The 24,786-nt window shown below is 42.7% G+C and overlaps 1 protein-coding gene across 1 annotated transcript; it reads right to left on the bottom strand.

Moving 5' to 3' along the window:
- Positions 1-18,439: 18,439 nt before the first annotated feature.
- LOC121979412 (F-box/kelch-repeat protein At3g61590-like) lies at positions 18,440-19,675 on the bottom strand. The gene has a single exon (XM_042531402.1). The coding sequence runs from the start codon at positions 19,673-19,675 to the stop codon at positions 18,440-18,442; it is 1,236 nt and encodes a 411-aa protein (XP_042387336.1).
- Between the last annotated feature and the right edge of the window lie 5,111 nt (positions 19,676-24,786).

The following is a 24,786-nucleotide window of genomic DNA, read 5'->3' as shown; positions in this document are numbered from 1 at the left end:
TAAAACTCCTTTTTAAAACCATTTTCAAGACCAATATCCCATCATGTTCCTTGGGCTTAATGTACATGACTTGTACATTAGCTTTTCCAATGATGGGAAAACACATAACTATGTGTTTTGATGAACTTAAAACTCAAAAGAATGCACTAAGTCAACATCTTGAGTTTTGTCCATCATCCTAACATCTCACTTGTATCTAATGTGTACTAAAACACATACAAGTCACCTTATAGTCCTTGTGAGATGTGAGATTTTAGTTTTGCCCTTTCTAGGGATCATGCATATCTATCTAGGCATTTTAGAGATATTGGACATCCACCTAGGATGTCACTTGTTAAAAAGTGTTGTTAAATGTCATTTGTCCTTAAATACAAGGATTTAAACTTAATGCATGATTATGTTATGGCATACATCAAAAGTAAATGATTTTTCAAAAGAAAATATCCTATAACTACATGATGTATGAATGTCATGACATGACATTTTTGGATTTTTCATAATAAGATATGAATACAAAAATAAATATGATGTCATGGCATATGATGGGCAAACAATCATGGCAAAGTTTAGCTTAAATAAAATATACCTAGATTGCCTATCTAAGTATCCTTAACCACTTAGCTAACTCAAAATATACCACTTGTTTTAACTTAAAATGTTAAACCTAGATTGCCCTAAATACTTCAAAGAAATGCCAAAACCTAAATTGACATTTCTATTTCTCTTGATTTGTTTATGCCACTTAAAAACTAAGCATATCCTCCAATGTTGGCATATTCCATTTTTCTTCAAGAGTAATCACTTTAAATTTAGGCCCGAATTGTCTTAAATTCCTAAGAGAATACCAACATCCCAACTTGGTATTTCTCTAGGTTTTCCCACTTTATGCCATTTTAAGATAAAATCACTATTTCCACCATTAGGCATATTTTACTCTTTCAAGGAGTAAATAATAATCCCATTTCATTTTCCAAAGATTAACAAAAACCTTGAAAATGCTCCTTGAGTGTCACTTTCCTCAAAGTTGGGTTAACTACCCTTCTAATCAGAGTTGACACTCTCTAACCCTTCTAGGGGGTAGAGAAGATGCTCCTAGGAACCCAACACCTATTGGTGCTCCTTGGATGCTCTAGGTACTCACTAGGGATAACTTCCCTAGATACCTTCCTAGTGACCTTGTTAGGCTTCTTAGAAGCCTTGGCCACAATTTCTAGGTCAACTCTAGGGATAGCCTCCCTTGTGACCTTGTTAGTGACTTTCTTCGACTTCTTAGACGTCTTAGTCACATGGGTGGCAAAAATACTCTTAGGGATGACCTCCCTAGTATTTTTGACTTGACCTCTAGACTTAGGGTTGGTTCCATAACTATATGGAACCCTATGATAACTAGGCACATCCTTCTTAGCCTTGGATTTGTATCCCAAACCCCTATGAGCATTGGATGCCTTGTGTACCCCTAGACCTATGTTATGCTCATTTTGCCCTAATAGGATATTTTCCATCCTTTTTAGGGTCTTTTTCAATTTGTCAAGTCTTGACCTCAAGACTTGATTTTCCCTAATCAAATCCTTAGATTTTGGCTTTTCATAAAGTCCTTGAGCATTTTTATTTTTCTTAGGCAAATACCTATGGTCCTTAGTGTTATTGCCTAGATGTCTATCTACCTTCCTAACCTTAGGTGTGGTAGTCTTAGCATGTAGAGCAACATGTTTTTCTTTAATGCTCTCATGCTTCTTATTCTTATGATAAATAACATTAAAATGATAAAACTTAGAGCTATCATGCTTTTTACCATAATGTAAAGGGGTAGGCTCAATAAAAGTTACCTTTCTTTTTACCTTAGAGGCTCCCCCTTGACTTGAGCTTCCTCCTTGAGCCTTGACCATCTTCTTCCCCTTAGGGCATTGACTCCGGTAATGCCCCTTTTGATTGCAAGAGAAGCACACAATGTGCTCCTTGCTCTTCTTTGTTCCGGGGATGGTCTCCTTTGGCTTCTCCTTGCCCTTAGGTGCCTCTTGGCCCTTCTTCTTGGCCAATTTAGGGCACTTGCATTTGTAGTGCCCATGTTCCCTACATTCAAAACATATAATATGATTCTTATTATTAATTGAACTATTTATACCTTCTTGTGTAGGGGTGGCACTTGCTCCTCCATTTGATATGAATATAGAGGCTTCCTCTTGATCCGAAATTGATTTCCCTCCAATTGATTTATCTTGACTTGTGGAGGTGGAAGCTTCTTCATTCTCTTCTTCTCTTGACCCGGATGTGGAGGATTCTCCTTCTTCTTGATCCGGTGTCACCAAGAGTTGCTCCCCCTCAATCCTAGAGGTGGAGACTTCACCTTCTTCTTCATCCTTTTGTACATGAAACAAGGAATATGCTCCTTCCTTGCTCTTTTGATTACACTCCCTTGAGAATGAAGCTTCTTGGATTTCCTCTTCTTCGGAAGTTGAGCATCTCTCAACTTTGGAGTCCTCCTCTTGATCTTGCTCCAATGAGTCACCCTCTTTGGATTCTTCTTGGTTAGGTATAGTGGAGGGGATCTCATGAGCCTTTTCCAATTTGCTCCATAGCTCTTTGGCATCTTCAACTTCTCCAATTTTCTCCAAGATGTTGCTCGGCAATAGATTGACCAAAAGCTTGGTCACTTTGTCATTGGCCTCACATCTTTGGATTTGTTCTTGGCTCCATTTGCTCCTTTTGAGAACTTTACCCTTTGAATTCCTTGGAGCCTTAAAACCTTCCATTAGAGCAAACCATTGCTCTATCTCCATCATCAAGAAATTTTCAATTCTTGATCTCCAAGAATCGAAGCTTGTGGATGTGTATGGTGGAGCCACCCTTGTATCAAATCCAAGTCCATCTTGGAATTGCATCTTGAAGTTGAGCTTTTTGAATTCTTTGACTTTGATGAATTTGCTCCAACTTCTTCACCCTCTAGCTTTGCTTGTTTTGCTTGACCCTTCCGGCGATGATTCCGATGAAGAGCGGCCTCGCTCTGATACCACTTGTTAGGACCAAAAGTAGCTAGAGGGGGGGGGGGGGGTGAATAGCTCGTCGCGTGCTAGATGCGCTTCGTTGCTTGTTTCTTCGAAGATGTGCAGCGGAAAATACAGAGAAACAAATACAAGATGCTAACACGGTTGGTTTACTTGGTATCCACCTCACAAGAGGTGACTAGTCCAAGGATCCACACCTACGCACACACCCTCCACTAATAAAACCCTCCTTTATGGTAACTACCAAAGGCGGAGAAGCCCTACAAGACTCAATACAAGAAGAAAGGAAGGGATACAAGAAATACAAGCTTACAAGCTTACAATGAGTGCAAAAACCCTAACCCTAGTTTCTTCTTCTTGCTTTGATCCGCCTCTTGACTTGAAAGAGCCTCCAAGAACCTTCAAGAACTGGCGATCTCGAGCTTGAGAAGAGCTGTGGAGGAGCTGGTGAAGATCTGAAATGAATCGGTGAAGAACTGCTGAAGGAATCGCACGCCAACAGCTATAAACGACGCCAACGGTCGAATCCCAATCGATTGGGGAGGCTTTGGATCGATCCACGGATCGATCCAGAGCGCCTCTGTGCTCTGAAAAAATGTCTGGATCGATCCACGGATCGATCCAGCGCTTATCGCGCGAAGCAGCAGCGTCCCAATCGATCCACTGATCGATTGAGACCTCTGGATCGATCCACTGATCGATCCGGAGGCTTTCTGTTCGCTGGGAAAAGCCTGGATCGATCCACTGATCGATCCGGAGGCCTGGATCGATCCACTGATCGATCCAGATCTGCTGGATCGATCCACCGATCGATCCAAATCTGCTGGATCGATCCACTGATCGATCCAAATCTGCTGGATTGATCAGCGGATCAATTCAACTCTTGGTTTTTGCCCAAAACCAAGTCCAAGGCCCCCTAAATCAACATCTAGTCAACCATGACTTGTTGGTACATAGAACCTAGCATCCGGTCACCCTTGACCAGCTAGGACTCCCCACCAAGTGTCCGGTCAATTCCTTTGACCCACTTGGACTTTTCTCTTCGTGCCAAGTATCCGGTCACTCCCTTGACCTACTTGGACTTTCACCAGATGTCTGGTCAACCTTGACCCATCTGGATTTCCCCGTGCCTGGCTTCACTCACCATGACTTCCAATCTGCCTAGCTTCACTCACTAGGACTTCTTTTTTGCCTAGCTTCACTCACCAGGACTTTCCATTTGCCTGGCTTCACTCACCAGGACTTTCACCTGGCTTCACTCACCAGGATTTCCTTCTGCCTAGCTTCACTCACTAGGACTTTCACCTGGCTTCACTCACCAGGATTTCTTTTCTGCCTGGCTTCACTCACTAGGACTTTCACCTGGCTTCACTCACCAGGATTTCCTTCTGCCTAGCTTCACTCACTAGGACTTTCACCTGGCTTCACTCACCAGGATTTCCTTTTGCCTAGTTTCACTCACTAGGACTTTTCTTCTGCCTAACCTTCCAGTTAGGACTTCCTAGTCAGGTATCCGGTCACTCTTGACCTACTTGACTCTTCTTCAATCATACTGATCAGTCCCTGATCAGAATCTCCCCACTTGAACAACTGCACCTACATTGTCCATGTGTCTACATGTATTGTCAAACATCGAAACTATGACCAAGACTCAAGCTTGGTCAACTCAGTCAACCTTGACCTAAGGGATATTGCACCAACAAGTACCTCTTAGGAGAGCTTAGGAGTTACTTATCAGAGGCTGGGATTCAATAACAACTGTCTGCACCTGGTACACCCCAACAGAATGGTGTAGCAAAATGAAGGAATAGGATTCTTATGGAAATGGTTAGATCAATGATGAGTTATTCAGAATTACCAAATTCATTTTGGGGATATGCTCTGGAAATGGCAGTGTACATTCTAAACTTGGTACCTTCTAAGTCAGTACCTCTACTCCCACAGAATTATGGAATGAGCGTAAGCCTAGTCTAAAACACATTCGGATTTGGGGTAGTCCAGCACATGTGCTAAAGGGAGACACTGATAAGTTAGAATCATGTACAGAAGTTCGTTTGTTTGTGAGTTATCCTAAAGTAACGAAAAGAGGTTTATTTTATAGTCTTAAAGATCAGAAGGTCATTGTTAGCACCAATGCCCGATTTTTAGAAAATGACTATGTAATGAACCACAAGCCCATGAGTAAAATTATTCTTAAGGAAATAAGAGAGAACACATCTAATTTAGTACTAACAGTACAAGATGAGATACCACAAGAAACTGCAACATGTGTCACAAATAATGCACAATTACAGCTAGTGTCTCATCGTAGTGGGAGGGTTGTTCGACAACCTAAAATATTCATATTTTTGGGAGAGTCTTCAAACTTGATCCCTGGTAAACATGAACCTGATCCCTGGACATATGACGAAGCACTCCAAGATAAAGATGCAACATCTTGGCAAAGTGCAATGAAGCAACCAGAGGGGTTCATTGCAAAGGGCAAAGAGCATCTTTTTTGTAAGCTCAATTAGTCCATTTATGGACTAAAGAAAGCTTTAAGATTTTGGAACATCTGGTTTAATGAAGTAATCTAGTCTTATGGATTCATTCAGTGTCCGGATGAGTCTTGTGTATACAAGAAAAGTGACGGAAATGTGGTGGTATTTCTTGTACTATACGTAGATGACATTTTGCTCATTGGCAATAATGTCAAAGTGTTGTCAGACGTAAGGGTATGGTTGTCCAAGTAGTTAATATGAAGGACTTGGGAGAATATGAACATATACTTGGGATCAAAGTAATAAGGGATCGCAAGAAAAAGATATTGTGCTTATCCCAAGCTTCATACGTCTATACAATCCTTGCTCGTTTTAGCAAGCAAAACTTCAAGAAAGGTTTCTTACCTTTTCGGTATGGAGTACCTTTATCTAAAGAGATGTCTCCTGAGACACCAAAGGAGATAGGAGATGAAGGCGGTTCCTTATGCTTCGGTTGTAGGAAGCCTAATGTATGCAATGCTATGTACGAGACTGGATATCTGTTTTACCGTGGGAATGGTTAGCAGATATCAAAGTAATCTAGGATAGGGACATTGGACTGCCATAAAGAATATATTAAAATACCTAAGAAGGACTAGAGATTATATTCTAGTATACCAGGCAGATGATTTTCTTCCTGTGGGATACACGGATTCAAACTTCCAATCAGATAGAGACAATAGTAAGTTAACCTCGGGGTATGTGTTTACTCTGGGAGGTGGAGCCATAGCATGGAGGAGTGTTAAGTTTATAGTGATTGCCTAAAGTAAATGCTCAACGAGCGTGGGGCTTAGAGTAGGAATCGCCACAGGCTTCGAACCAAGTAAAAAAAAATCCTTGGTGTTTGCATTTGCATTGTTATTTACTTTTCCGCTGCGTAATTACTTGAAAGTTTTCTAAAACGAACATGAAAGCCACGAGCGTTATTCACCCTCCTCTAGCGCTTTTAATCCAATAATTGGTTTGACCTAAGGTCTCATTGGAGATCCAAAAGTCAGGACCAAGACAATCCAAGTTAGACTGTAGCTGCACTTATCTTCATTAAATATCTATATGTACTAACTTGGTGATGCAGGTTAAGTATTTCTAGACCAAGATGATCCAGGTGTCTCAAAGGGATTGAGATGCTTGGGACTAAGGTGCCTAGAAAGGTTAGAGGCACTTGGAATATATTTATCCTTGAAGCAACAAAAGTTAATCCTCAATAAAGCCACATCAGCTATTTGTTGGAGACCGTTGGGCCGGCTAAAAGGGGATGAATAACCCTACACAAATTAAAAAGAAAACCCTTCTCGAACTTTGAAAGAACACTTGCATAAATTAAATAAAGAATGAAACTAAAAGGACGAGGCTCACGGGTTTGACTTGGTTATAACCGAGGAGGTTGTTAATCCAAGGAATGGATCACACTAAATATCTCTTTCAGGCGGAAAAGTCTCTTACAGCAGTGAAAGCACAAAAATGGGAAGCTAAACTATAAAGAAGAGTGCACAAGTGTTGTATTACTAATTTCTTGTTTAATATCTAAACTTCTGGACCAAGGCTGTATTTATAGCCTTGGTCAGGGTGCCTGGAAAGATTCTAGGTGTCTAGAAGGGGATAAAACTTTATCCTCGACGCATCGGTCAATGAATAAGTCAACTTTGATAATATTTGTGGTCCAGGCGCCCGGAAGGGTTTTGGACGCTCAAACTCCAATTGGCTCTGGGCCCCCAGATCACAAAAGTCAACAAAGTTGACTTTTTACGGTCCGGGTCCTCTACTCTGATTATGCTCGTCTCGGTCCGGGTCTTCCGCTCTGGCTTCACTCGCTTGGGTGATCTCGACCATCCGGAATAGGGCTCAGTCGAACCCAACTTTTGACCTTCTCGAGCAGGCTTCCGCTCCAACTTCTCATCCCTCAAAATCATCGCGTGTTTCCTTCTCGTCCGCCAGTGTACTCATCCGCAGCTCTTCGTCCCTCGGACGCACCAAGCCCATTGGCTCTCTCCTGTGCTGACCTTCTTGCTAGCCGCGTCTCTTGCTTCTCGAACAATCTTCCGCTCTGGCTTCTTGTCCCTCAGAAACACCGCACGCTTCCTTCTCATCCGCCGATGCACTCTTTCGGAGCGCCTCGTCCCTCAGACGCACCGAGCCCGTCGGCTCTCTCCCGTGCCATTCTTCTCGCTAGCTACGTCTTCCGCTCGACTTCCTGTGCTCCTAAGTTCCTGCACACTTAGACACATGATTAAAATACCACAGGACCTAACTTAACTTGTTGATCACATCAAAATCACCTTGGGGTTCAAACAATCTTTCCCTTTTTGATGTGAGCAACCCAAGTTAAGATAGGGTAAACCAAAATAAATTAAAAGTAATAATTTTTGCATGAAAGTGCAAAAGATAAAAAAAATATTTTAATCTACCTCCCCCTAGACTTAACCTTTTCCTTCTCCCCCTTTGATTATATAAAAAATGGGGTACCAAGAAAAATCTTAGGGCAATAATTTTGAAAACTTATCAACTTTGAAAATTTTGAAATTTTATTTGAAAAAATAGAGCATGCATTTTCAAGATTTAAAACAAATTGCTTTTAGATAAGCATTTAAAGCAATTGTATAAAGAAATTATATTCATTTAAGTAGAATATATGACAAATATTTAACGTAATTAACTGCTTTATCAGTAAGTCCACTTAAGCATTTATTCAGAAAAAAAAACTTTTTAACTTTCTAGAAAAATTTTCTTTGTTAGCAGGGATAACTCAAATAGAATTTTTGTAATTTAAAAAATTGCAAAAAGAATAATACTAGCATAATGAAAAAACTTCATTTTTACCGGATTAACAAGAAAATTTTAAGTTATTTCCAATTCTCTAATTGTGATATTTAAATTTTCATTTTAGTCTATCATAATTTCTCAAAGTTGAAGTAAAGAATTTTGAGAATGCAAAAAATTATATTTGTTCCTTGAACATGTCATTTTCTGATCTTATCTGAGATTGGCGAGATGAAGCGTTGGGGTGATGGCAGATGAAACTTCTGATGAAGGGGCACAAAAGAAGCTCTGATGAAATAGAATGCCTTCCAGAAAATCATGGATTAAATGCTTTGATAGGTGAGTAGCTACGGATCTTAGAAAACCAAAGAAGATCCGGGAGAAGTCCCGCTGGGGAAGACACCCTCAAGGAGATCACGGACTAGAGCTCCAATAAGCGATCCCTGCGTACCACGAGACAAACCGACAAAGTGTTAGTGACCTAAGAACGGGGTGGGAATCCTTGGCTAGGCCCTCCGATGCTCAAGTCAGTTTTCTCGTCCCTCGAAAGAAGAAGAAGAACAGTGGAATTAGGGTTTCAGTTGTGATAGCGTCTGTTTGCATACCTGGCCAATGGAGAAGATCCCCCTTTTTATACCACCTCATTTAACCTCCACGGTCATGTGGTGGACCCCGGTTTGTTAAAGTTTGTTAGGAGATGATGTAAGTTCAACCTGCGAAAATAGTTTAAGGAATCTTTTTTTACCCTAAATGTACCTTTTTTGTCGTTTAGCATACCTGCAGAAATTTTGAGAAACCATTTCCCGCCTAATTAGTTGAGCTGTCATATGATCACATATTATTCTCATATTATTCATATATCACGTGTGCTTGATTAATTACTTCGATCTTGTTATAAGAATGCCTTTTGTTACAATAACCTCGACTGGTAATTTATATTCGGTTGGCTACTCATACTCGGCTAGGTTTTGCCTGCTGAATTTATATGCTCGGCCTGTTCTTTATGTTCGACTGATCTTCCACGCGTGATATGTCCTATCCCGTATAAGGCTAAGTGCTTTCCCGCTCGGTTAACATTTTATGAACGACCGGTAATACAGACTCGGTCGTCCTATCACACTCGATCGTTCTTCGCTTGCCGAGTGTATCCCAACATTCTGGGTTGCATAAGGTTAGGCGCCTTTCCATTCGGTCAGCCCTCTAGGTTCGACCGGTTATGCCTGTTTGTCCGATATTAACTTACCGGGTGTATTCAAAACGCTTCGGACCGCATAAGGCTTTACATTCGGTCGGTCCTTTAGGCACGATCAGTCATACATGCTCAGTTAGTCTCTTCCACTCGGCCAGTTTTTGCCTGCCGAGCGGAACATGCTCCTTCTACTATAACATTAAGTACCTTTATACTTGGCCGACTGTTCATGCTCACACAACTATGCCTTCCCAGCGGGGTTTTCATGAAGACCCCCTCCTTATGCCAACATCGTTTTGTTGTGGGGAAAACTAGCAACGCTTGGAAGGAATCTATGGAGCAACTAGATGCCCTTTTACTTCCCGACCAAGTAGACATATTCTCTGAAAACTCTGTTACGGAAAGCCTTCACCTTCCTTTACTGCTCTTCCCTTCCGATTTCGACTGGCCCTCTTTATGGATAGTTTTTTATCGAGGTGTTGCGCTTGAGCCAGGTGTCCATGGACATGTACCGACAAAACAAAATCCTAAAAGATCGCATTTAAGACCTGGAATCCCATCCTTCTAACTCCAGTACTCCAGAAGTGTGCCAACTCAAGGTGGAAGTGGTGTCTTTGAAGAAGTTAATTGCAGCCCAAGAACAAACTCTCAGTGAAGCCTAACTGGAGTCCAGTCTTCTACCGGATGGTAATAAAAAGCTTGAAGCCCTCCACAAGACAGCCAGCGTCAGGTACCATGAGGAGCTAACCCTCAAGGAGAAGGCATTGTCGGAACTGGCCCGGTAGACCGAGGCTCTGGACAACCTTAAGATAATGTACAAGCAAGAGATGGACCAATGAACTAATGAGCTCAATGCCAAAGACTTGCTCCTGATGGATTACCGAAAAGATTTGGAATCCCAGACCACAGAATTGGGTTCCTTATAGATGGAGCTATCTCAAGCCCGCTCTGCCATATCTAATTCTGCTATTGCTCTAGAAGCTTATAAAGCGGAGGAGAGCGACCGCTTTCAGACCAACCGAGAGGAATACCTACGATGTCCAGAATTTGGTTCCCAAGTAGGAGATCGCTTCATCCGATCACTTGCTTATGGGGCAATAGGAGTAGTCCAACAGCTTAATGAAGGAGGGTACCTGTCGTCTGACCCTCCAAAGGACTTCCTGGTCCATCATTGAATCATTAAAGAAATACCCGATGATATTTTTTCAGAGTTCAAATGATTCTCTATATAGTGCATCCATTACTTATTTATGAAAGCTTGTTTCAGCCTCTCATATTCCTACTTTCTATGCATGCCTCATGACTTTTCCTTAGGTTAGGTCCCATCATGAGGATGCTTTCTAGCTTGGGTCCTCAAGTAAACATAAGTTAAGACGACACTTATTATACTAAGAGCTACATGAGCTACTCACGAGTGAGATTTTCAGATCTCTGTTTGGCTAGGCCCGAACTATCAGTCTAGGTCTAGAAGAATCCAGCTGGAAACTTCCATTAGGAGAGAGGCACTAGGGCCCAATAAGGCCTTTAAGGACTTCATCAAGAGTGTCTCAGTTTTCATAACTTCCTAAAAGATTTAAACATAATCCAGGTCGGGTTATCCGATTGGGCATTTTATACCGATGCTAATAGTGCTTACTTCCCGACCTAGGCTCTTTCTCTCAAACAAATGCCAGTACAAAGAATGACACACTTAGGTATAGTAGGATTGAAGGTAGTTAGCACTCCATGGTCGGTCCAACTTCCTACCCCGAGTGTCCTGTAGGTAATAGGCATAAGATGCTAGTTTTTTAATGACCTTATAAGGGTCATCCCATTGAGGTGCTAACTTAGTTACCTCACCTACCGGTTTGATCCTTTTCCATACCAAATCCTCTTCTCTGAAGAAGCAGGGGATCACCTTCTTATCATAGTTTTACCGCATCCATTGTCGATACGCGGTTATCCAAGCGGCTGTCCTCTCATGGGTTTCACTAATAAGATCTAGCTCTGAGAGCTGCCGCTCGACATTCTCAGGGTCATACAGTAACCGCTGGATGGATGGAACCCCAACCTAGACCGGCACGACTGCTTCGTTGCCGTAGATTCGATGAAAGGGAGTAAGCCCTGTACTTTCTCACGTAGTCGTTCGGTATGTCCAAAGGATGCTAGGAAGCTCCGCCACCTAATTGCCGCCCACGTGGTCCAACTTGACCTTCAACCCCTAGATTGTCCCTCTGTTAGTGACTTCGGTCTATCCATTACTCTAAGGGTATGTCACGGAAGTGAAAGCCTGGGTGATACCAAACCCCTGACACCATTCTTGGAGTTTATGCCCTTGAAATTGTCTCCCATTGTCTGAGACCAATTTATGCAGGATTCCAAATCGACATAAGATATTCTTCCATAGGAACTAGATAACGACTCCCTCCATTATCCTGGCTAAGACCTCTACCTCCACCCACTTGGAGTAATCCATCGTGATGAATAAAAATCGCCTTTGCCTAGGAGTCATAGGGAAAGGTCCCATGATATCCATACCTCATTGGTCAAAGGGACAAGAGACTATTGAGGTTTTCAAAATCTCGGTCGGTCGATGAGTCAGGTTATGATTTTTTTGGCAAGAGAGACAAGTGACCACCAACAATTAAGCATCTCTCTGCAAGGTGGGCCAAAAATACCTAGTCAGCAATACTTACGAGCTAGCGTCCTTCCTCCGACGTGACTACCGCAACATCCCTGGTGAATTTCTTGCAGAGCATATTCTGCCTCATCCGAACCTAAGCATTTAAGAAGTGGTTGAGAGAATGCCCGCTTGTACAATTGATCACCTATCAATGTATAAACATGAGATCTCTTTATAATTGATCTGGCTGCTTTAGCATCGGCGGACAAGATACCTCATTGAAGATAAAGGATCATTAGGGCTCTCTAGTCAATTGGTTCTTCCAAGTTATTCTACAAGTCGATCTGAGCTATCAGGAAACTCTGGGCTACCGACTTATCCAGAACCCAAGTGGTCAAAGAACTGACCATTTTGGCTAATTCATCTGCTCTCTGATTGTCTGCCCTAGGAATCTTGATTATTGTAACCTCCTTGAAACTTTCCTTCATTTTCTGATACACTTCTCTATAAAAGCTGATTGTAACCTCCTTGAAACTTTCCTTCATTGAAGCTATAATTTCTCATTGTTAACTTCAAAGTTGTTGGCCACCTACTGAGCCACTAATTGATAATCTGAGTAAATAATTACCCGTATGGATTCAACATATCGAGCTGCCTGTAGTCCAGCCAGAAGTGCCTCATATTTTGCCTCATTGTTAGTAGCTCTAAAGTTTAACCTGACGATTGTTTGCATGATATCTTCTTGAGGGGATGTAAGAAGTATCCCCACTCCACTTCCTTGTTGAGTAGATGACCCATCTATGTATACCTTCCATGTTTCCTCATAATCATGCTGATAGATCTTCGTTAGAAAGTCGGCCAGGACTTATGCTTTGATCACTGTTCAGGGCTGATACTGTATATCATATTCTCCCAGCTTAGTTGCCCATTTAATGAGATGGTTGGCTATCTCCATGTTGGTAAGGGCCTTCCCTGTGGTACTATTGGTCAGTACAGTAATTGGGTATGCAAGAAAATAAGGTCTTAGGTGACGAGCTTTGATCACTATTCGGGGTTGATACTGTATATCATATTCTCTCAACTTAGTTGCCCATTTGATGAGATACCCGCTATCTCCATGTTAGTAAGGGTCTTTCCCGTGGTACTATTGGTCAGTACAGTAATTGGGTGTGCTAGAAAATAAGGTCTTAGACGAGGCATGAGAACCAACTCATAAACTAACTTTTTGAGGGCCATGTATCAAGACTCGGCCCCTTTTAATAGATGGCTGAAGAAATACACTGGTCGTTGTGCATCATCTTGCTCTTTCACCAAAACTGTCCCCACGACCTCAGGGGCAGCTGACAAATATTCCTACAGATGGCGCCAAATTGATCCTATCCTAAATCTGAGTCAGATAGAGGTCGGCGAAGATGGTGCTGGTGTTGACAGAGAATCGACTTTGATGCACCCTGTATATGCACATCCCAAAAGCTAACTCCCACATGGAACTTCAAGGTCTATATTATGAGGACTGGTAGTACTTGAGCTTTGCACATACTCAGACAATCACCCGGAGCATTAGAGACCAGAAACTAGAGAAAAAGTCCCCGGCTCAAGCCCTCCGACGCTCAAGTCAGGTCCTTTTTCACAGAAGAATAGTATACAAAAGAAAAAGAGCTGCTCAAGATGAGTGTGTATGTGCGACTGCTTGGCTAAGGAAGAAGACCTCCCTTTTTATATGATGCTATATGCTTTCAGAGCCTGCCTATTGTCAGAGAATGTCAGGTGTTAGGGCCTGTCGGATGAGAGAGGATGTACGGTAACCTCCTATTGGAGGAAGGAATATTCCATTCACAGATGATAACAGACCATGGGAATATTCCCTGACATATGATAATTATTCTCTGACAGAAGATTACAATTCCCTAACATTGTTGTCGCTTAACACTTTCCCGTCCCGCCCAGGTTTAGCTACACATAGCTTGGGATGATAATTCAGATATAGCACCCGGCTTGAGTCTTGATGAGGAGGATGAGCCATGGCGACCTACTCGGGCCTTATTTGAGACTGTGGCGAGAGACCCATCTTTTATGCCTTGATCGCTAAAGGATTGACCGAGAGTTGTCTTAGTGAAAGTACCAGACCTATCTACACGACCCAAGCTAGGGAAGTCCGATCAGTCAGGGGTAGGTCAGGAACTAGTCCAGGTCGCGTCTTACGTCTCAGATCTGGGGATTTGCCCTTCCTATGCCAGACTAAGAATTATACGGTCGATGACGTGAGACGGTCCAACTCCCCCTTTCTCCTGACAGTTGACTGTCATATCCCCTTGACTTTTGACTACCGCGCCCCCTTGACTATTGACTGCTATGACTACCTGGCCTTATTGGGTCCCACCTTTATGCACCGTATTAGTAGCCATAAAGATGGTTAGCCTTATATATTGACCAAGATATACCCAGTAGACAACATTCTAACATCCTGTCAGAATAACAACTATATGTTAGAGAATATTCCTCTAGAACCTTCTTCGTGGATTATTATGTCTCTCATTAGCCGCCCACTTATGATAGCATATTCATTTAACTACTTCATCAAAGGCCTATAAATAACAAAAGAGGTATACATGTGGATAAGGAAAGATTCCTTAGACAATTATTGCTCAGGTTATATGCTAATCCTATTAGGAATCTATGTCAGACGAACAGTCAGGTGAGGTGAATGGAATGTTGACTAAATCACGATGTCCCGGAGGGGAGTATACTGAGATGACTTTTATGTTGACCAAGTCGTTAGAAGTCCTCTAGCCAACGCTACCTGCAGCCAACGACCGGGTCATCCCGATTTTTGGTATCCCGATGCTTAAGGCAGATCCAATGAGTATATAAGTAACAGACTAAGACGTATAATAATGAAATGCGTATAGAATATAAATGGAGAACATACCTTGGCCCAAGGGGCACCCTCGGGTGGATCGGTGAGCTAGTCGGGACACTGGTCGAGTTATTGTGACCCGAAAGAGTAGATGACTCTGAACATGCTAGAGAGCTGGATCTGACGACGTAGAGCCGGATGCGATGGCACGAAACTAGATGCGATCTTGGCACATAAGCCGAGATATAACATCGGCACGTAGGACAAGATAAAATATCGACACGCAAGTCAGGATACAATGATGGCACGAAGGCTGGAACACGACACATGGGCTGGAGTAAGATAACAGCGCGCAGGCCGGGATATAATGGTGGCACGAAGGCTAGAGCATAAAAACATCACACAAGTCAGGTCAAAACATAATAACAGCGAGGACTTAGGGGGCCCATTCGACATCAGAGGCGTATGACAATGCAGATCGAGAGCCAGAGAACCAGACCGATGGATCTAAGGTACCAGTAGCAAGGCCGACGGTTGAGGAATGCTTGCTAGGGGGTTATGGAACGACGCTGGCGAATGGAGCTATATTCCCATGTGAGGGATAGTAGAATATCGCCGAGGAGAGAGACACTAGACTGCGTGACTGACTAGCAAAGGGCCAACCGATAGAGAGGGCTACGAGATGGACGAATTTGCTGCGGCAACGTTGTGCCAACAATGGCCAAATGCAGGTGGAGGAGAGAAGGCTATCGGTAGGTAGTTGCGGATGCCGGAAGGGAGAGGGAGACAGCATGCGAGTAGAGGAGGTGACTGCTGCGTCACGAGAGGGAGCAGTGGTGGCATCCACAACAGGGATCACATCGCGTATGTGAGGAAGCGGAGGCACTGGAGGAAAGGGGTAGCCGACCTTGGAGGTGGCCGGCTCTAGAGGAGAACAGAAGCGGTGACATAAGCATCAACGTCGGTGATCGATGAGGAGAAAGGGACCCCCTCCTTACCTGCAACCTTGGCGGTGTGCGTGAGAAGAGTTGGAGGTGATAGAGTGGTCATTGACATGGAGAGGAGGTGGCGTCGAGGAGAAGGCATCACAGTGGTTGTGGGGAAGGAAGGAGGCGACTCAGAGGCGGTCGCTGCTCGGCTGGCGGTGGCGTTCGCAACCTGGGTCGCTTGAGAGGCCACGGCGATAGAGAAGAGGAGGTACGCCCCCTTGACTATGGCGGCAGTGTTGGCGTTGAAGAAAAAGATTTCTCCTTCATTCCTTTAGCGATCGAGGAGAAAACCCAAGCCAAAGCCCCCCTTCCTTCGCGTGAACAATGCCCTAAAAATGATTGGTACAGTAAATGGCCAAAATACCCCTCCTCTCTCTGCTTACCACATCATACACTTTCCATTATCCAACAACCTCTAACATTTTAACATTTCACGTCACCTCATGATTACGGAGGTTATGAGAGATGACAAAAAAGGGGATCCTCTCTATTGGCAAGGTATACTTTTTTAGCATCTTAGACTTACTCTCGGGCGAGCATTCTCTATTGTTCTTCATTCACTCGTCTCGACTCCGTACTGATTTGAATGTCAGAGGGCCTTCGCAAGAAACCCCTCCCTGGTTTCTAGGTACTAGCATTCTGTTTGTTCGTCTGAGTATGCGCAGGATTAAAAGGAAGCTTGTCTATGAAGTAAAAAGTCTTATTCCAGTCAACCATCAGGCCACCGATGCCAGCATGTCATCTTTCCATTTTTAGATAGGATCATCCATCAATAAAATTAAGTTCAATTTCCAACAGCGACGATGACCACAGCTGGCTCAATAACCGGACGAAGCCTCTCCACAGCCGACGTCCTTTGAGCAACAGTCTTCTCTTATGCAACAGAATCACCACAGCCAGCAGCTCTTGCTATGATGGCCAGAATATGACCGATTGAGGAAGAGATGGCCAACGATTGCTTGGACGGAGGCAACCTCTGGTCGGAGCCATTTTTCACGATTTGGTCCATCCAACTTACCTTTAGACCAAATTTAGAGTGACTTCCACCATCGGATTAGATCTAGAGAATGTTGGTGTGGGAAACATCTGATGATCGAACCTGTGTTTTGATTATGTCAAAGGGTTTAAAATTAAGTTGTCTTGTTATCTAATGTCTTGGAATGAGTATGCAGGAAAGTCCTAAGTGTACTTAGGCAAAAGTCCTAACTGCAGTTAGGCAGGTGAAAAAACCCTAAGGGGTGGTAACCCTAGGTCCTAGGGAGTGGTAACCCTAGGTGAGGAAATGTCCTAACTATTGTTAGGCAAAGAGAAAACCCTAGGGGGTGGTAACCCTAGGTCCTAGAGGATGGTAACCCTAGGCGGAAAGTCTTGGCGGGTCGAGAGCTTCGGGTAAAAGTCCTAGAGTCGGGAACTTTAGGTGAAAAGTCCTGGTGGCACGAACCAGGTGAAAGACTGGGCGAGTCGTGGAGCAGACGTCCAGCAGGAAAGTCCTGGAGTCTCGGGTACTGAGCAAAAGCTAATCGATTTGGAGGACCGTTATAGCAACAGGTATATTCTCCTGAGTGGAGTAGGTGAGAACGCATTCCCCAGTGAGGGAACAATAAGTGTCGGTTCGACCTAGGGTTTTCGGTTGAAAATTCCAAGTCAGAACCGGACAGTCAGAAGACTGTCAAATATATTTTTAATTATGTCTATATTGTGCTAACCTTGTTTTGCAGGGTATGGTTAGTGTTTTGGACTAACGTATTTTGTAGGAAACGTGTTTACTTTGGGTAACCTGGAGAATCAGCCTTGCAGCACAGCTCGAGAGCACCCTCATGGAGCTTGAGGGTGCCCTGGATATAGGCGCGAGGGCACCCTTCATGTGGTGATTAAACCTATTATAAAAAATTTAGGCTCATCAATAACTTTTGATCCAAACATATTAGTGATTAAAATTACTATCGAAAGAATTTTAACATAGTTAGATTTAAGGGACGATGGTATTGATGACTATGTATCAAATTTATTGATGATGGAATTGTCTCTAGCTCCCATGGAAAACTTAAAATATTTTGAAATTATGAAATGTGAGTTTTTTTTTTTAATTTGGAAGAGTACCGTAAGAGAATATTTCATATTTAAAGTGATTCTAATGAATCTAGACTCATTAATAACTTTTGTCTAGTGTAGAGAAAATTTTCCATTATTAAAACTAAAACGCGAGCTAAAACAACAGTTGCAAGGGTGGAAATCAAATAACACAAGGAGCTACACTAAAAGGATACAACTAGACCTATGGTAAATTTCTTCAGTTACTAGTTTGACATTTTGTTCCCAGAGTAGCTTGTATCCGACTAATCCAGTTTAAACACTCACTGCTCTTGAAGTCCATAAACATATGACCTTATAATTACGGACAGATGATCAAAGCCTTGGCAGATAATAAAACATTCTTTCTTAACCAAATTAAACAAGAAGAAACTAAAAAGTATTTTTTTTTCTCAAGTTGTAAATTAAGCGAATCATGCATGCAGCAGAGAGATCAAGGGGAGATGTCGAATCTCGGTTCGAAGCAGAAGCCGTAGTAGAATTGGGACCTCGGTTTGAAACATAAGTGCAACTGCTCAGTGTAGGGATGGCTCGACCATGCCCACACCTTCTGCCCCATGTCGAAGGTCAGTATCTCCGGCCACAATGCAGTGTGCATGAAGATGAAGTCACCGGCGCCGCAGCAGTTGATTGAATCAGACCTGCGTAACTTCTTCTGCATGGAAATCGGCATTTGAGACACCTCCCGCCATGTCTTATCCTCCTTAAGTTCCAAAATCACCCATACCTCGTCCGGCGGGTCGTAGACCGCTCCAACCATGACCAATTTGTTCGACAGGTTGAGCAATCCAGAACAACCAAAAGGGCATGGCGTAGGAATCGATTCTTGAATCAGAGACTGAATGCTAGAGGGCGGCTTGGCAAGATCGAACGCCACTAAGCGGGGGATCTTCAGATCCAGATGGTAAATGAAGTGGTAGAGCACGCCGTCGCATATGACGACATACCTGCCGGCTTGCCAGTGGCCGAGGTCTTGGGCGAAGGGAGTGGCCCATGATTTCGTCGTCGATTGGTAGATGTGGACGGATAAGTGCCATTGTAAGAATTTCCCAAGTAGCTGTGTGTGGATGCACTTGGCGACGACCACGGTGTAGCCGCGCGTGCAGCGATCGAACGACAAGGCGAGCGCGTTGAAGTTGGGGGTAGAGTGGCCGGGGACTTGAAGCAGCTTCCAGTCTCTCTTGATGGGATTGCCAACAAATAAGCGGCTCCCGTCGCTGGGGTTCATTAAGCAGACCAAGCCGCAGGAGGAGGACGTGCACCGGAGGCTCTTTTCCAAGCGAGGGGAGCCGAAGTTGTACCACTGGAGGAGACCGGAGTCGTATAAGTGGCCCGAGAATGTGGTGCAGCCGTCGAAGCAGGGCTTGAAGAACAACGTCTTCTGTGGCGCCATCATCGCCCACGACGACGGGGCGGAGGAGTGAACCACCTCGTACCATCGTTTGCACACGATGCCCAATCTGATAATGTTGACGAAGGGCAAAAAGGAGAGCACCTTCTGCAGGAGTTCGTCCGGTAGAAATAGAATGGTGTCCCCCGACAATAATATTCCCTTGTCTTTTTCCTCCTCCTTTCCGTCCCTATTTCTATTTCTACGCATCGTCCTCATCTTCTTCCACAACTCCCTATCTCTAGGCATCGTCCTCGTCTTCTTCAGCGACTGCTCCATGAAGAATTGAAGATGAGATCGTAGTAATTAAACAAGTACCTAATATGCAGTAGCCTAGTTGCGACCTATAATTAATATAGAAATAAAATTTAGTAATTGAAACATATATAGAAATTCTATATTAGAAAGCGAATAAAATTCTTTCTAAAAAAAATAATATAAATAAGGAAATTCTTGGTCCCCATCTCTGTTTATTATATGCATTCACACCCTCATTTATGGATTGAACCTAAATATTGAGAAAAACGTATCATTTGGAGAATGGAAGAATTTGATGAAAGTGACAATGACACAATCAATCATGTGAAAAATCTTTTAGAATTGAATGTTTTCTATTTATAATTGATCGTGCTTGATTTCTTTTCAAATCAGTTTGAATAATTTAAACAATATCAAAAGTTATTTGAATTTTTATTGAATTTGGAGAAGTTATAATGAGTGAGCCTTTAACTAACTTATCAAGTTTTTTATGGAGTTTCAACAATTTTTGACCCACAATTGGAGTTTAAACATTAATGGTGATGAGTTATCTTCGGAGTCGATGTTCATGATTTGTTATTTAACAAATGAAATAAATAGCAACTGATATGATATAATGTCTCACAAAATATAATGGTTTAATCTCAAATATTTATATTACCTATAAAATTTTGTTAACCATACCAATAATAATTGTATCGACAGAAATAAGTTTCTTGAAGTTAAGTTAATCAAGAATTATCTTCGATCAACAATATCACATGATAGACAAAATGAGATAGCAATGTTGTCGATTGTTTAAGTTAACCAAGCGATGTTAGACTTCTAGGCCTCGCACTGTGAGCACTTTTCAATTTACCCTAGCGGTCGGTGGGAAACTTTTGTGGGACTAGGCTGATCGCCCTAACTTCGACATTACCTGACATAATTAATCATTTTTTACACTACCATGAGTCTAGTCTGATTCAGATCAGGCCCTACGTGACCCTGATTCTGTTAGAACCTCAAGGTTGTTTTGGTGTGATCAACAAGTTAAGTTAGGTCCTGTATTGTTTTAACCTTGTGTCTAAGTGTGCAGGAGCTTAGGAACACAGGTAGTCGAGCAGACGCAGCTAGCGAGAAGGAAGGCACGCAGTGCGTCTGAGGGATGAGGCGCTGCGGAAGAGTACACCGACGGACGAGAAGGAAGCGTGCGGTGGTTGCGAGGGACGAAAGCCGGAGCGGAAGATTGCTTGGGGAGCAAGAGACGCCACTAGCGAGAAAGACGACACGCGGTGCGTCCGAGGGACGAAGACTGTGGATGAGTACGCTGGCGGACGAGAAGGAAACACGCGGCGATTCTGAGGGACGAGAAGCCGGAGGGAAGCACGCTCGAGAAGACCTGAAGTTGGGTTCGGGTGAGCCCCTTTCCGGATGGCAGAGATCACCCAAGCGAGCGGATCCGGAGGAGAAGAACCGGACCGAGACGGGACTGAACCAGAGAAGAGGTCCTGGATGAAAAAGTCAATGTCTGTTGACTTTGAGCAGTCCAGGCGCCCGGAGCCCTCCGGGGCGCCCAAAACCCTTCCGGGCGCCCGGACGAGACTTTTAACCAGGATCGAGATTTGACTCGACCTGATCGTTGGGGGATAAAGTTTATCCCCCCAGGGCGCCCAGAACTCCTTCGGAGTGCCTCGACCAAGGCTATAAATATAACCTTGGTCTAGAAACTTTTAAAAACAAACTTTGAATTGTAATTCCAACGTTTGTAAGCTTTAGTCTAGAGTTGAACTTCTGTTTTCTGCGCTTCAATGCTGTACGAGGCTTCTCCACCTGAAGGAGTTTTTAGTGAGCTTAATCTTCCTTGAATTAACAACCACATCGGTTGTAACTAAGTAAATCCTTGTGCCTCGCTTTTTCTTTATGCTTTTAATTTATCGACTTACTTTATATATACAAGTGTTAGCTTAAAGAGTTCGAGGAAGGTTGTTGTTTGCTTTTTGTGTTTACAGGACTATCCAACAACCCTCTCCTAGCCGACCCAACGGTGCTACAAGAGGTATCAGACCCGAGACGCCTCAGAAGGACTAACCGCCGTCTGAAGCAACAAAATGATGGCCGGAGCTAGCGAATACCCACCTGCATTTGAGGGGGAGTTTTTCGTCTGGAAACAAAAAATGGAGGTATATCTTAATTCTGATTTTGGTATTTCTTTAATATTAAAATTTGGCTATGAAGCACCAAAGACAACGAATGGAGAAGAACTCGATCTATGCCTCTGGAACAAGAAGCAACGTAACGAATCGATGGCAAACGGACAGGCAGAATTTCACATTCTAAGCGCAATACCAACTAAAGATTACGATAGAGTCGGAGAGTACAAAAGCGCAAAAGAACTTTGGGAAAAGTTCTTAAAGCTCTACGAAGAACCGGTTGAAGCCGTCTCCTCAATAGACATCGAGCCGTCATCAGAAGAATCCGAAATGGAAGAAATTACCGAGACATCCCCAACAAACTCAATGGTCGAATTCCATCCCGAAGCCACAGAAAGCCCATCCCAGATGAGCAACGATGAAGGGGGAGAGGCTTCAGAAGAAAGCAACTCGACAGGGGGAGAATCAACTATCGAAAAGGTAAGTCAGGTATGGACTCGAACTTCTGATAAATTGGTTCAATCAATCGAAAAATTGCCTAAAGATTTTTTAGAATCAGAAATTGAATCTTCAAAAAAGTTTTTTAGATTAAGAAATCTATTATTAATAGACTCCTGCAAATTAGAATTTTTGTTAAAAAATTCCTACAAACTACAAAATATTTTTTCGAACGAATCTTGCAAATTGTCGAAAGACATTTTACCTATTATGTTGCTGAAAGAATGTTGCCAAATAAAAGTATTGTCAAAAGAGTCTTGCAAGTTACAAAATACTTTGTCAAACGAATCTTGCAAACCTGAAACATGTTTGAAAGATCTTTTACCAAATATTTCGTCAAAAGAATTTTCTGCATGCTTAATATTATTTACTTTAAATATGAAAAAGTGTGATTTAAAAAGTTATGAAATATTGAAATGAAAATTTAAAACTTTCTGATAAAATTATTAAAATAAAATAAATAAATAAATAAATGCATAGAAATTTTTTAATGTTATCAATTTTCTTAAATAAAGTATTGGGCTTAGAATTTTTTTTATGGTGAAAACTTAAAAATTTTCCAAAAGTTATTGTTAACTTAGAAATTTTCTCTGATATTTTGAGATTGCTGTTGTGAAAATTATTGCAAAATTTTCAAAGTTCTCAAAATTTTCTAAAAAAGTTTTTAATGACTTGGAAATTTTTTTCCTAAAAATTTTATTCCTTGACTTAGAAATATTTTTTTTTTGAAATATTTTTTTTCTAAGTCTTTAACCCTTAGATTGTTTTTCTTCAAACCCTATTTTTTTGTGAACAAAGGGGGAGAAGGGAAAGTATAAGTGTAGGGGGAGGTAGATAGATTTAATTTTTTTTTATCTTTTCTATATTTTTGCACTTAAATTGCAAATTAAGTTAATTTACTTAATTTTATTTAATGTCTATATTAACCCTAACTTAACTTGGGTTGATCACACCAAAAAGAGGGAGATTGTTGGAACCCCAAGGTTGTTTTGGTGTGATCAACAAGTTAAGTTAGATCCTGTGTTATTTTAACCTTGTGTCTAAGTGTGCAGAAGTTTAGGAACACAAGTAGTCGAGCGGAAGAAGCAGCTAGCGAGAAGGATGGCACGCAGTGCGTCAGAGGGACGAGGCGCTACGGAAGAGTACACCAACGGACGAGAAGGAAGCATGCGATGGTTCCGAGGGACGAAAGCCGGAGTGGAAGATTTCTTGGGGAGCAAGAGACGCAGCTAGCGAGAAGGACGACACGCGGTGCGTCCGAGGGATGAAGACTGTGGATGAGTACACTGGAGGACGAGAAGGAAACACGCGGCGATTCCAAGGGACGAGAAGCCAGAGGGAAGCACGCTCGAGAAGACCAGAAGTTGGGTTCGGGTGAGCCCCTTTCCGGATGGCAGAGATCACCCAAGCGAGCGGATCTGGAGGAGAAGAACCAGACCGATGCGGGACTGAACCACAGAAGAGGTCCCGGATGAAAAAGTCATCGTCTGTTGACTTTGGGCTCCGGGGCGCCCGGAACCCTTCCGGGCGCCCGGACCAGACTTTTGACCAGGATCGAGATTTGACTCGACCTGATCGTTGGGGGATAAAGTTTATCCCCCCAGGGCATCCAGAACCCCTTCGGAGCGTCTCGACCAAGGCTATAAATATAACCTTGGTCCAGAAGCTTTTAAAAATGAACTTTGAATTGTAATTCCAACGCTTGTAAGCTTTAGTCTAGAGTTGAGCTTCTATTTTCTGTGCTTCAACGCTGTACAAGGCTTCTCCACCTGAAGGAGTTTTTAGTGAGCTTAATCTTCCTTGGATTAACAACCACATCGGTTGTAACCAAGTAAATCCTTGTGCCTCGCTTTTTCTTTATACTTTTAATTTATCGTCTTACTTTATATATACAAGTGTTAGCTTAAAGAGTTCGAGGAAGGTTGTTGTTTGCTTTTTGTGTTTACATGACTATCCAACAACCCTCTCCTAGCCGACCCAACGGTCCTACAAGTGGTATCAGAGCCGAGATGCCTCAGAAGGAGTAACCGCCATCTGAAGCAACAAAATGATGGCCGAAGATAGCGACTACCCACTTGCATTTGAGGGGGAGTTTTCCGTCTGGAAACAAAAAATGGAGGTATATCTTAATTCTGATTTTGGTATTTCTTTAATATTAAAATTTGGCTATGAAGCACCAAAGACAAAGAATGGAGAAAAACTCGATCTATGCCTCTGGAACAAGAAGCAACATAATGAATCGATGGCAAACGGACGGGCAGAATTTCACATTCTAAGCGCAATACCAACTAAAGATTACGATAGAGTCGGAGAGTACAAAAGCGCGAAAGAACTTTGGGAAAAGTTCTTAAAACTCTACGAAGAACCGGTTGAAGCCATCTCCTCAATAGACATCGAGCCGTCATCAGAAGAATCCGAGACGGAAGAAATTACCAAGATAGCCCCAACAAACTCAATGGTCGAATTCCATCCCGAAGCCACAGAAAGCCCATCCCAGATGAG

Source organism: Zingiber officinale, chromosome 5A (assembly GCF_018446385.1).
Source record: "Zingiber officinale cultivar Zhangliang chromosome 5A, Zo_v1.1, whole genome shotgun sequence".
In the NCBI taxonomy this organism is placed as follows: domain Eukaryota; kingdom Viridiplantae; phylum Streptophyta; class Magnoliopsida; order Zingiberales; family Zingiberaceae; genus Zingiber; species Zingiber officinale.
The sequence above is the reverse complement of the archived record's forward strand: the minus strand, read 5'-3'. Positions and strand labels throughout refer to the sequence as shown.